This window comes from Carassius gibelio, chromosome A5, assembly GCF_023724105.1.
Source record: "Carassius gibelio isolate Cgi1373 ecotype wild population from Czech Republic chromosome A5, carGib1.2-hapl.c, whole genome shotgun sequence".
Taxonomy (NCBI): domain Eukaryota; kingdom Metazoa; phylum Chordata; class Actinopteri; order Cypriniformes; family Cyprinidae; genus Carassius; species Carassius gibelio.
Window position 1 is genome coordinate 13,090,102 of NC_068375.1, and position 12,948 is coordinate 13,103,049.

General features: G+C 36.6%; 1 protein-coding gene across 1 annotated transcript; it reads left to right on the plus strand.

Annotated features, from left to right (window-relative positions):
* The first annotated feature begins 767 nt into the window (after positions 1 to 767).
* LOC127995088 (glucose-6-phosphate exchanger SLC37A2) lies at positions 768 to 12,948 on the plus strand. Its single transcript, XM_052591850.1, has 18 exons — positions 768 to 1,392; positions 2,094 to 2,175; positions 2,370 to 2,460; positions 2,922 to 3,000; positions 3,089 to 3,224; positions 3,650 to 3,726; positions 4,847 to 5,013; positions 5,324 to 5,361; positions 6,310 to 6,447; positions 6,740 to 6,830; positions 6,944 to 7,006; positions 7,114 to 7,199; positions 9,714 to 9,762; positions 10,240 to 10,313; positions 10,502 to 10,580; positions 10,805 to 10,902; positions 11,061 to 11,125; positions 11,945 to 12,948. The coding sequence occupies exons 1-18, from the start codon at positions 1,337 to 1,339 to the stop codon at positions 11,958 to 11,960; spliced, it is 1,485 nt and encodes a 494-aa protein (XP_052447810.1). The 5' UTR covers positions 768 to 1,336; the 3' UTR covers positions 11,961 to 12,948.

The following is a 12,948-nucleotide window of genomic DNA, read 5'->3' on the forward strand; positions in this document are numbered from 1 at the left end:
GTCTTTGTCTGTTGAAATAAGAAGTATTCATTTCCATTCCAGAAAGCAACGTCCTAGTTTCTAGTCAAGTGTAGGTTATGTTTAGTTTGATACATAAAAATTTCAGTTTGATATACTGCATAAGTAACAACTTTATCATACTGGTATTTCAGTGTAAGCAGATGCTCATGAACTGAAAATACTTGTGCAGTGTATTTACAGGTTTGCACAAACAGATTTGGCATGAACACTGTACTAAAGTGTTTTTTATTTTATCTTATGAAGTGTGTTTAAAAACAGGGAAATAAGCACTCAAGACTGTGTTACAGTTATTTTATCATAATTAAGGGTTTTACACCTGCTAAAATCACTCTAACTGGCAGTGTTGTAATACAGGACCGAAACCTCAATAGACCAGGTTTTGCCAAAATAGGGTTCAAATGAGGAGCCCCTGTCGGTTCCTGAGGGAACTGCAGATGATTCGTGAGTTAATGAAATTAGAATTAACTAAATAATAGTAAATAAAAATACATGTTTTTAAAATTACAACCATTACAACGAATTACATTACTACCTGGATACCATGTCACCATTAACATGCGACATTTTTGCTAAATTATGGAAAATGAACATAGTACAATCTGACGATACTTCATAATATATAATATTCACTAAATAATAAACAGAATATTTAGGTCAAATTGGTTCGGGTGACAAAAAGAACCCATTTGTATGATGACAACAAGCTGTATAATGAAGGGTTAATTTCCGCCCGATGACGTCACTCGGCATCACGTGTCCACGCCGCCAGATCCAGTTTGGTGTTTGTCGCAACCCCGTCTGGAAAATGGAGACGCTACACCAGGACCGGACGAGCTAAAGATCAATAAATCCTCATGTGATTTTTTTGAGACCAGACAAGCCGGTATTAATAGCACCCGGCTTTCAGTCAGACGAACCACTGGCCGAGGCAACCATGGAAATCTTTGGGAGTTTAGAGCGCATGAAGGTGTTTCCACATCTGGAAGTGGGACATGACAACACGTCTGCGATACTTTAAATGCAACTTACAGGATTCCGGCTTTCAGCATGATTGTAGATTGTACTTGTAGTTTTAGGTCGTGAGAAATGAGCGCAAACTGATCAGAGACACAAAACGATTAGTCAGCTAGTTTCGTTGTATGTTTTAGTTGTTCTTGGTTTTAATTTGAAACTTTCGTTATTAGAAATAGTAATGGGATTTTTATATATGTATATATATAATTTTGAAAGTCAGTGATATTTTAGTTACACTTGTTTGTTTTTTTAGTTAGAGTTTTTATTATTATTTTTTTGCAACGAGACAATAAGTGTAAAAATGAGATCGCTTGCCCCGGGAATCAAACTCATCACCTCTTTCTCTAGAGACAGCTGGTGAGTAACAGGCCCATGCAAACACAATATATTTAAACACACAATATGCTCAGTGATGTTAACTCTATCCCATCATCTGGGTTTTTTATTGTAACAGACGTTATTATTGATTTTTTGATAATGCTTTTTGTTTTTACAGCTACTTAACTTCCTCGTTAATCATTTCAGTCAGCGCTAATATACATTTCAATGTGTTAAATATATGCTCAAAAGATAATTAATTTGCTTACTATGGGATTTGAGACACAATTTCTATGCACACAACTTATATACAATTTATTTTTGTTGATTAATTTTTGATTTAATTGTTAAGAACCTTCAATCACAAGTTAAACATGCTTTATGAATATAAACTTACCAAGTTACCTAATGAATGAGAAATCAGTTAAAGCACAGTACTGTGAACTAATGTTAGTGGTTTCTTAGTTTGCAGCATGCATAACCCTCAAAACTGATGTGCACCGTGTTAAGCTTGCTTCCCCCACAGGAAATGTAAAAAAAAATGTATAAATCATTCAGTGTTTGTGTGTTTGCCTTCGGCGAGGCTGTTTTCCTGCAGATGTAATGTGGTTTCGTGTCTATCAGTACCTGACTGTTTTATTTAATACTGCAGAAACCTCCAGCTTTCGCCAGGCTTAACCACTGTTGATGCTTTTTGACTTGTGAATCTTTTTATTAAATAACATATTTCTTTTGACAAGGTACCGGTTCTTCATCCTCATCCTCACGTTTGTCTTCTATACCACCTATCACCTCTCTCGAAAGCCTATCAGTATTGTCAAGGTAATCAAATAAACATGATCTAGCTGCATGATAGGCCTAACCTGAAAAGAAGAACTGCAACTGAGTTTTTTTTTTTTATTAAATCACATGACTGAATCATATTTGTTATATATAAATCACATGCATTTGTATGTAATAAGTAAAGTGTACAATTTTAAATAATAACCTTTTTGCATCTTTTGTTGTTGTGACAGAGCCAGCTGCACAGAAACTGCTCTTATGTTGTTCATCCAGCAGACCTCAACATCACTGACAATGACACCTGGTGCGATTGGGCTCCTTTTGGTGAGTTTGATTCTTAAAATATTTTGTTTTCGTAGCTTATACCATATCTGTCAGTGTCCTGCACTTCATCTGTCCATACACTGCCAAAGTCTTTTATGCTCACATTTATGTATGAAAAAAGAGAGAAAAACTGAGAGAAAAACTGTTATATGGTGACATATATTATTACAATTTGAATTATCTTACATCATACAATTACCTGTTTTCTATTTAAAGTGTATTTTATGCCTGTGAATGCAAAGCTGAATTTTTTTAATATGCTGAGTTGGCGCTCAAAAAGAACATTCAAAAGATCAGCATTTATTTGAAATATGCATCTTTTGTAAGATTATAAATGTTTTTTGCCTTGTTGAACAAATATATTATTGTAAAAAAAAAAAAAAAACTCAACTCTCAATGGTAGTTCATATTAACCCATCAATGCATTTCTTTTTCTTTTCTTTTTCTTTTTTTTTATTCAGACCAGAACAATTACCAGTACCTATTTGGAGTGTTGGACAACTGCTTCCTCGTTGCTTATGCTATTGGCATGTTCTTTAGGTACGATATTGGATTTTCTTGGTTAGACTTTCTTGGTTAGTGTGTTCTGCTTGAAGTATAGCACCTGGTTTTGAAATTGTTTTGATAGTGGGATGTTTGGAGAGCGATTGCCTTTGCGTTACTACCTGAGCTCAGGGATGATCCTCAGTGGCCTTTTCACGGTTCTCTTTGGCCTGGGCTTTTACTGGCAAATCCACGCTCTGTGGTATTACTGCTTAGTTCAGGTAAGTTAGTTCTCCTTTATAAATCAAAACCTATGCATCAAAGATGTCAGTCAATCAGGACCTAATTTAAAGTGTACCAGAATTTCACAATGTGAAACCAAAAATACAGAAGTTATTCTTTTCCAGTGGCACGTTTCTTGTCGGGAGTTTTCAAAGTGAAATTTAAAGTAATTTTGCATATTATCAAATAACAACCTTATCAGTGCACGATTGAGATGAGCACATCGTCTTTTTTTTCTTCTTTTCTAAGCCCATAGTAGTCCAGTCTTAATGATCCAGAGTTCATTGGTAGTAAACCTTGAGTCTTGTTGGAGTGAGTCACATGGATAACACATGACTGAATCAGGCGGATTACTTTGCTTCTTGAACATGTCAACCCCATGTGCTCACCAGACTTGCTGATTACTATGTTTTTTCCTTTACAGGCCTTGAATGGGCTGGTGCAGACTACAGGCTGGCCAGCGGTGGTAGCTTGTGTTGGGAACTGGTTTGGGAAGGGAAAGTAAGTGACTGTCGTGTTATTTGCTGCTTGCTCAGTTTGTGAGCTGTTGAAAGTGCAGAATTGTATCTGCACTTTTGTATTATTATTATCATTATTAATATAATAAACATGTGCTTTTTAAATTTACTACAGTAATATGACAATTGTGACAAAATGCATGGCAGGTTTTGATTTTATCCATCAAGAATTGATTGCATGGTGAAAACTGGGTATTTATATTTACATTTATTCATTTAGCAGACACTTTTATCCAAAGCGACTTACAGATGAAGACAGTGGAATCAATCAAAAACAACAAAAAGAGCAATGATATATAAGTGCTATAACAAGTCTCAGTTAGGTTAACACAGTACACGTAGCATGGGATTTTAAATAATATAATAAATAAAAAGAAAACAGATTTAAAAAAAGAATAGAGTAAGCTAGTGTTAGAGGTCTTTGCCCCCAATTTATAAACTATTTACTAATGTTTTCTAATAGTCCGAGCAAGTTATTCGACTTGTTTTTAAGCAACTTCATTAATGCACAGTAAGATACATGGGCACTACCACTCAAAAGTTTGGAAGCTTTTGTTTCCAAATTATATTAAGCACCACAACAATTTTAAGATGAATAATAATAAGAAGAAGAAATGTTTCTTCATGATTTCTGCACAGTCACTTTTACTATGTTTCTTGAAATGAAGAGACGTGTGACACAACCATATATATATATATTAGACTTATGTGCCCTCTAGAAGCTTGCGTTCTGCAAGTGAATGTCGCTTGATTGTCCCATCCCTCAAAAAAAGATATATATATATAAGACCTCTAACAATATCTTACTCTACTCTTTTTATTCTATCTGTTTTCTTTTTATTTATTATACTATTTAAAATCCCATGCTACGTGTACTGTGTTAAGCTAACTGAGACTTGTTATAGCACTTATATATCATTGCTCTTTTTGTTGTTTTTGATTGCTTCCACTGTCCTCATTTGTAAGTTGCCTTGGATAAAAGCGTCTGCTGAGTGAATAAATGTAATGTAAATGTATTTATAAGTTGGTTTCATGTTGACTTTAATGTTCCAAAATAGAACATTCAAAATTCAGAAATTCTGAATGATGCTCTGTTCATGCAGGCGTGGATTCATCATGGGGATCTGGAACTCTCATACCTCAGTAGGAAACATTCTGGGCTCCCTCATCGCTGGGGTCTATGTGTCGTCCTCGTGGGGCCTGTCATTCATTGTGCCTGGAATCATCATCGCTTCTGCTGGAGTCATCTGCTTTTTATTCTTGGTTGAAAGTAAGTCACACATGTTAGAATTACGGGGAACTTGCCTGTTTATGCAGGCAGGCTGTTTACAAAGACAGTTACAGAAAGGAAACCGAAACTAGTTTCTACAACAAAATTTGCCATTACTTCAACCTAGATGGGTGTGTTTTTTTTTTATTGTAACAACTTCTGATTACTATTTTACTAGTTACAATTCTGTGATAAAAACTGAATAAATAAAGACAACACACTAATAACTTTATTGGCAGTTATAAAAGGTATTTTTTACAAACTCAAGATTAATTTTGCAGAACGTATAAACATTGTTTGTTTTTTACAGAACCTGAAGATGTGAACTGTACTCTACCACAACACCATGTGAGTTCACTTACAATTAAACAAATTTGCACAATATTGTGCAGTATGACTCTTCTACCTGCATATGTTACAATACCACTACGTCACTTAAAACCTGAATAACCAGCTAAAAGCCGGTGGTGCCCTCCCAGATATTTCATATGTGAGCAGAGATTGTGTTTTGTGTTTCTGTGATTTTCATGAGCACTGAATTTGCATTGCATTCAAACACAGATTTAAATATTATGCCATTATTTCCTAATTAATTGTGTGAAAAGTCTAGCTAACAATCATTTACAGCCATTTGGTAACAATAAATAAAACATTTTTTTGCCAAACTGAAAACAGCAGGAAATTTGGCCTCTTATTTGCAACAGGAGAATTGAGTCAGTGAATGTAACATTGTCATTCTGTGCACCTGTAGTTCACAACACTAGTGAATTTGGTTGAGAAGGACCTGAGAATTGAAAGCAGAAGTAATCGTGAACAGAATGATATCTTGATCTGTGTAACGATCTGCAAGAGTGATAAGAACTATGATAAAGCTGTCTGTTGAACTCTGTTGCTCTATAAGATTAACTATGTTGGTCTCAATGTTTAAAGGCTGGACAACATTTAAAATTAAAAATACCTTTTAAACACAATAAATTCGCACAGAAACACGCGCCTCATTGATAAGAGACACATGGCAAATAAAAGCAGCCTTTATTCTAAAATCAGCTCAAAAATCCTCAAAAAAACACTCCGAAACTCAGATTGCCAAAAATCTGCAGGCTCAGGCTGTGTCTTTCAGCAACTAGCATCAACTCCTCCAGACTGTAAATTGGGGCAAACATATCATGTGCAAAATTTGTGTCGTGTATTCCAGCCTAGAATATGTACTTAAAGTACTGTCACTAACTGTTTTTCTTCTAGCACACACAGTTTTACCTTCATTTATGTAACACTAAGAGGCTCTTATGTGTTTAGGAGAGTGTGGAGCAGGAGCCTCTACTGAGGACCGCGTCCAGTAATGAAGAGATCTCCAGCACTAACACCTCCACAGCCGTAGAGCCGGCGGAGGATCACACAGAAGCCATCAGCTTCTGCGGCGCACTCAGGATTCCTGTGAGTGACCGGTTATTCTCAGTTTTACACCCACAGCTGGTAGTCAGCGAACGTAACTTTATCTTTGAGAGATTGAGAGAACAGTCTGGGGCTGTTGGATCACAAATCATGCTTTTGCTTTCTCAACCTAAATATCATTTTTCTCTTAAAAGATGAAAAGTCTTACGTAATGGTCTTTAACCATAATACTCTATTTAGGTCATTTTGAACCAAAAACGACAATTATTGGCTTTGTATGAGGAATGCTACAAAATAAGCAATTCTTGCTAAATGTGCCGTCTTTATGCTGCAGGGTGTGGTGGAGTTCTCTCTGTGTTTGCTTTTTGCTAAGCTGGTCAGCTACACCTTCCTCTACTGGCTTCCTTTATACATCGCTAATGTCGGTAAGAAACATGCTTCAGATTCTTTCATATTCACTCGGATCTTAGGCACAAATGATCTGTCATAAAATTCCCTTCAAATTCCAACAAGTCACTGGGTCTGCTCTCTTCATTAGCTCATTTTGACCCTAAAGAAGCTGGGGACCTATCTACGTTGTTTGATGTTGGAGGAATTGTGGGTAAGCATGTGGTATTTTAAGATATTTGAATTATTTTAGCCATAAGAAGTATCTAATTGTGATTCTTGAGAATGTTGGTTTTATAAGGTTGTTTTTGTCGGTGTTAGGTGGCATCCTGGCTGGAGTGATATCAGACTACAGTGGAGGCAGAGCCACTACTTGCTGTGCCATGTTGATCATTGCTGCTCCTATGGTGAGTCCAACTGTTCTTTTTTTTGTGTGTGTGTGTGTCTTGCTCAGACTTTAGGAAAAATGTACCCCAAATTACCACAAAATCTGTTTCAACAAGATATTGTAGATTGATTTAATTTATTATGACTATAAGTATCTAAAAGCATTATTAAAGGGGTCGTTGTACTATAAAAACATCCTGTAAGTTTCAGAACGCCAGACTTTTTCGTTAGTCTGAAAACAGCTTATATTGAAGCCAATCTGCCAAAACGACATGTTGTGGAATGTGCCACTTTATGACGTAATAGTGTGGCTAATAACTTAGTCTCCAGAGGATGATCAAGACCTGCTTATACAGCACTACCTGGCTAGCCCCGCCCACTGATTCGCACATGTAGTGTAATTAACAAGAGAGACAAACGCAGATCTACACAGAAACCAAACAATAAAGATGGCTCCGAAGACAAGACACTGTACAGTGCCAAGTCTTTGCATTGGCTTCCTTCGGATCCTAACATTAGAAAAGAGTGGATTAACTTTTTTTTTAAGATCCAGACGACATCCATTAGAATTTGATCCTTTGTTCAGTTCATTTTACTGCAGATGAATGTACATACAGGCTCAATGATTCTGTGCTGACTATTTTGGTTCAGAGAGTAATGTCACACCAAATGAGTGTGAGGAACCGTTTTTATTACGTGGTCACTATTGCTTTGTCTGTTGTTACAGATCATTTGATTGTACTGAGCATTTGTGCATTTTTAACAGAAAATAGCCTATTACTTCTAAATTATTATGCTATTTGAAAACTTTTGTTAACATCATAAGTGCACCTTAGAGAACAGTAGAAAAATAAAATAAAATAAAAATAAAAAGGCAGTTCTTGACCCCTTTAAAACAGATGCATGTTCTTTCCCAGCACTGTAAAATTTTTACTTGGGAGTTAATTCCAGTTTTAATATGCAATGGTTATGTCCAGTTATGTCTATTTCTAAATGTTTGTTGTAACAGGTAGAGCAGTGGTTTTCAAACTTTTTCAAGATCTTCCCTTTTTTTTTTTACGCGACCCATAGGCTTATTCTTAAGCCAAGCATAAGAATAACAATAACAACCACTTTTGATGATGCACGTGCACTGGATGATCATTGACGCGATTGCAATGCAAAGTTGATTCTGTACTAATTTGATCTAGCTATGGGATGCTCATTAACCTGTTAACAATTAACCATCATTTTAAGAATTTTAACCAATTAAAAGCCTAATATCGTTTGCTGCATGCTTAAAAAATACACAAAACATAGGCTATTCCACAACAAATCCTTTAAATGTGATATTCAGAACAGAACAAGTAACAAACTGTCACCCAACCAAAATCACACACACTCACACAAACTGTTTAAAAGCAAAAAAAGAAGGAAAAAGAAGGAAAACAAATATCCTATTGATCTGAAAGTGTGTGCGTGTGTGTGACAGAAGACAAGGCTCATGTTCACTGAACTCTTTAATGCGTATGTTTGTTGCTGCCGATGGAGCGAACGAGTGTGTGTGTGTGTGTTGCTGCCGATGGAGCGAACGAGTGTGTGTGTGTGTGTGTTGCTGCCGATGGAGCGAACGAGTGTGTGTGCGTGTGTTGCTGCCGATGGAGCGAACGCTGGTTTCAAACTTTCATTTGCCAACTTTTCACCGCATATTACGCACATTGTATTGCAGCACGGACTGCTTCCGAACAGTTGACAAACCCAAACTTCAAAAAATCATCTTTATATGGCCTTACTCCGGATTTCTGCTTTTTCTTTGCTGGGCAAGTACTGCTACTCTGTTCACATGCATCACCTTCGTTATCTTACCTGCTGATCTCCGCTGTTTGAGGCAGGGTTTGACGACTGGCTGCGTTTTCTGCTCCTTCATTTAAAGGGGTCTCTGTCTCTGGCCCTCTTTTTCTTGTGAAAAAATCATAAATGCTTTTTGACTTTGGCTTGCTCATGTTCAGCATTAAATAAATTAAATACGGGATACTAATGTCACGCTACCTAAGATGTTTCATCTCAGTGAGAAAAAAAAAATGGCTGTGTCAACAACACTGTGCACAAGATTTTTTCTTTTTTTTTCTTTTTTTTTTTTGCATGTATTTGAATGATTTTTCAGTGTACTTCTATTCAAAGTTATTATTATGATTAGAAAACGGAATTAATTATTTTAGTAAAAAAATTTAAAAAAATCACTGGCGACCCATTTTTTCATTCTGGCGACCCACCCGAGGGTCGCGACCCAGGGTTTGAAAACCACTGAGGTAGAGTAGCCTACTATTTGCCTGAAAAAAAAAAAAAAAAAACAAGCCTGGCTATTTCACAGCCACAGAATCTAAAGTGCTGTCAGAACATCTTGAGGTTTGCTCAGAGTCTTTACAGACATCTGTGATCTTGTGCACACAAAACCCTCAAGCTTGAGTTTACCTGTGAACCTGTGAAAATAAATGAAAGGCTTTCTCTTTCCTTCGAGATCTGCTGCTTATTCATGTTTGTTTTTCTTCCTGAAGCTGTTCCTGTACAATAAAATTGGGCAGAATGGCTTGCCGACCACCATTGGTGAGTAATATACAGTGCCGGTTTAAGGTTTTGGTCATTTTGGACGGTTTTGCTCCATTTCAGAGATATGACCATTTCATATTTGGCAGCTTAGGACACACACAGGCTGATTGTAAGGGGGCTTCAACATCTTAGGATGCTCAGAAAGAGGGCTAAACGGCTAGCAAACTGTGTGCTGTGTTTTGTCTTCCATCATAGGCAGCCACCAAATATAGCGCAGACGTTGTTATTTATACCCACAATATGATTCATTTTGTGAAGACCTGTTGTATGCCACTGGTCCATGATTTCGTACATGTATTTACCTGCATCTATAATAATTATGTCCCTGTAAATTATATATTTTAAGTGGACTTAAATACATTTTTAAAACATGTTTGTTTTATCATTATTTTTTATGGGTGGTTTGAAATAAGAAATGTAATATTAGTTTCAGCATGTCACTATAGTGTCTGTATGTGCTCCTCTGACCTGCAGGCATGCTGCTGTGGTGTGGTGCTCTCGTGAATGGACCCTATGCCCTCATCACCACTGCTGTATCAGCTGACCTAGTAAGTGCTGGGCTCCTCTCCTCCATGTGCTCTTCACATGGACGTTTGTAAAGTCTTAAATTAAGGATCAAAACAGATACGCTGGCTGCTACTTAGAAGTCCTGCTGTCAATAACTGATCAATAAACTATTTTGTAATGCAACGAGCGGTTTGTGTTGTACATTTCATAATGTTTTCTGATCTTTTAGGGGACCCACGAGTGCCTGAGAGGGAACTCTAGAGCACTGTCCACTGTGACCGCTATTATTGACGGCACCGGATCAATAGGTATGCAGGGAATTTGGCTTTTTTTATAGATACTGAACTAATAAAGTCAAAAATGTAATGCACTTTGTGTCATTATCTGGCAGTGAATATTAAAAGTCTGTATTTAAAACGTTATTGACAGGCAATTTAAAATGTGACATTCAGATACCAGTGTTTGTTTTGAAAACGTAACACTGTCCTGTGATGGCTGTCACAAGCTGTGTAATGTGTTTAATGGCCTCTAGGCGCAGCTATTGGGCCTCTGTTGGCTGGTCTGATTTCTCCCACCGGATGGAATAATGTTTTCTACATGCTCATTGCTGCTGATGTGCTGGCCTGTCTGGTGAGACTTCAGCTCACGTGTATTATTATCTGTGTTATCATTAATATTGATCATTCCATTATTGTTTATCATATATTATCCAATAAATAACTGCAGTTTTTCTGCTATCATGATTGACACGTTATTTTCAAGTTCTCCTCTTGTTCCTCTTTGTGTAGCTATTGTCCAGGCTGGTGTATAAGGAGGTCAGAGGATGGTGCGGATACACTTCACGGCAGAGAGGGTGAATATCCTTAAACACACTTTTGTTATTTGCATGTATGGTGAAATATGTAAGAAGCTTAATCAAATAAATGTAGCCTTTGTGAGCATAAGAGACATTTCAAACATATAAAAAAAAAAAAAAAAAAAACCTTTTGACCGGTACTGTATTTATTTTCAAAAAGGGTGGCAAAATGTTCCATGCTATGACGTTATTAGCAGATGACTTTATTAGGCTTATTCGGGTTTATTTTTGACCTTCTATATTTAGCTAGTGGCCTTTAAATATGCTGAATGATGCTTGGGCTGATTGCCATTACATGTGCTTGATATTAGTGCCATCCAAAAATGTAGAGACCCTGTTGTTGATTTAATTGGGCCTTCCTGCCCTCAATGTGATTCAGTGGAGGCTATTTTTAGTGTTTGCAAGGCATTCACAATTACTTTAAGAGGTTGCGACCCACCTTGGGATTTGTTCGTTTTCAGTGTGTTCCCAAAAGACTGGCAGATCTGTGTGTCAAGGTGGAAAATGATGTATGCACTTCAAGTGCAATATCATTAGGTCTCTGACACCTTTATTATTATCAGTATATTTTTGGCTCGAACAAAATCTGGTTATTAATTTTCCATGCAAAAAACTTGGTTTGTGCTTTTTTTTGTGTGATGTTGTTTTGACATTATTTGATTATGTTGAAAAGGTTTACAGTATCCGCTTTTGACATTTGTCCAAGAAAAAAAAAAAAGTAGTTTATTTTACACTGACAGAATCGGATGATTAAAAGGGAAGCGTTTAATTTTGTACCATGTGTTTGCATTGGTTTCATCTGCTCTTTTCTTTCAGCTTCAAAGAGATCTGAGCCGCCCGTCGAACAAGAGAATATCACACCTGTGACGGAAAATTCCCTGCAGCAAAACGACAAAAAAAGGGACATGGGTTGATCCAACACACCAAGCCTTTTTATGCCCAAGGGTTATTTTATATGAAAATTGTAACATGAGACTTTCATCCTTTTATACTGATAATGAAATGAAGCTCAGCTGCTGCAGTGAAGGAGGAGGAGAGTTACACACACCCTCGTCTACACGTGGCCTGAGTGGGACAAACACAAGACCATCATCATTTTAATACAGTAACTGAAGCTCAATACAAATGTACCTTTTTTTCTAGCATTAAAATATGCCATCAGTGCTCTGTCCTTTTATCTGCGTGATCATTCGTACGTTTCCTGTTCAAGCACATGTCCTGTTTGTTATTGTTATGTATTTCGGTAGATATTGAGGTCGTGTTCATGTGAATACACACTTAATCCATCTTAACTTCCTTAAAATACTGAGTAGCTCCAAGAATCCCAAGGGAGCCTCTGGGGTTTTATTCTCTCAGGGTTCGTATGTCTGGAAGCACATCACTGGTAGCTGGTGTTCTGGCTTTAGGGTATATAGATATTATCAGCTTCTGTCAAAATGAGAATGTGTGTGAAAGGCTAACAGTCTTCTGCAGAAGAATGCTCTGTGATAAATAATTTCTGGAGACTTTAGTAATGCTTGAGCGCACAGCTCCTTTCCATTATTTTAAAGCAGTTTTTCATTATAGAAAAGGTCATGTTGTCATATTATAGTTGTCACGATACTAAATCCAGAGTTCACTGAAAACTGCTCTTTAAACAGTAAAAATGCAACATATAAAAGTAAAACACTGTTTTTAACAATAAAAATTGTAATCAACTGTGTAATTAATGGAAGAGTTAAAGAATTGTAACAGTATACATTAACACATTTTCAGTTTGCCCTGACCTGACATTTATGAAAAATATCATTTTTGATTAAAATCTACACTATAATTGAAAA

What these genes read in the sequence shown, in the direction of transcription:
- LOC127995088 (XM_052591850.1), top strand. Translation starts at nt 1,337, where the DNA reads ATGAGATCGCTTGCCCCGGGAATCAAACTCATCACCTCTTTCTCTAGA. An exon ending in AGCCTATCAGTATTGTCAAG is followed by an intron (nt 2,176 to 2,369) that starts GTAATCAAATAA and finishes TTGTTGTGACAG; the next exon opens with AGCCAGCTGCACAGAAACTG. An exon ending in CTGCTGTATCAGCTGACCTA is followed by an intron (nt 10,314 to 10,501) that starts GTAAGTGCTGGG and finishes CTGATCTTTTAG; the next exon opens with GGGACCCACGAGTGCCTGAG.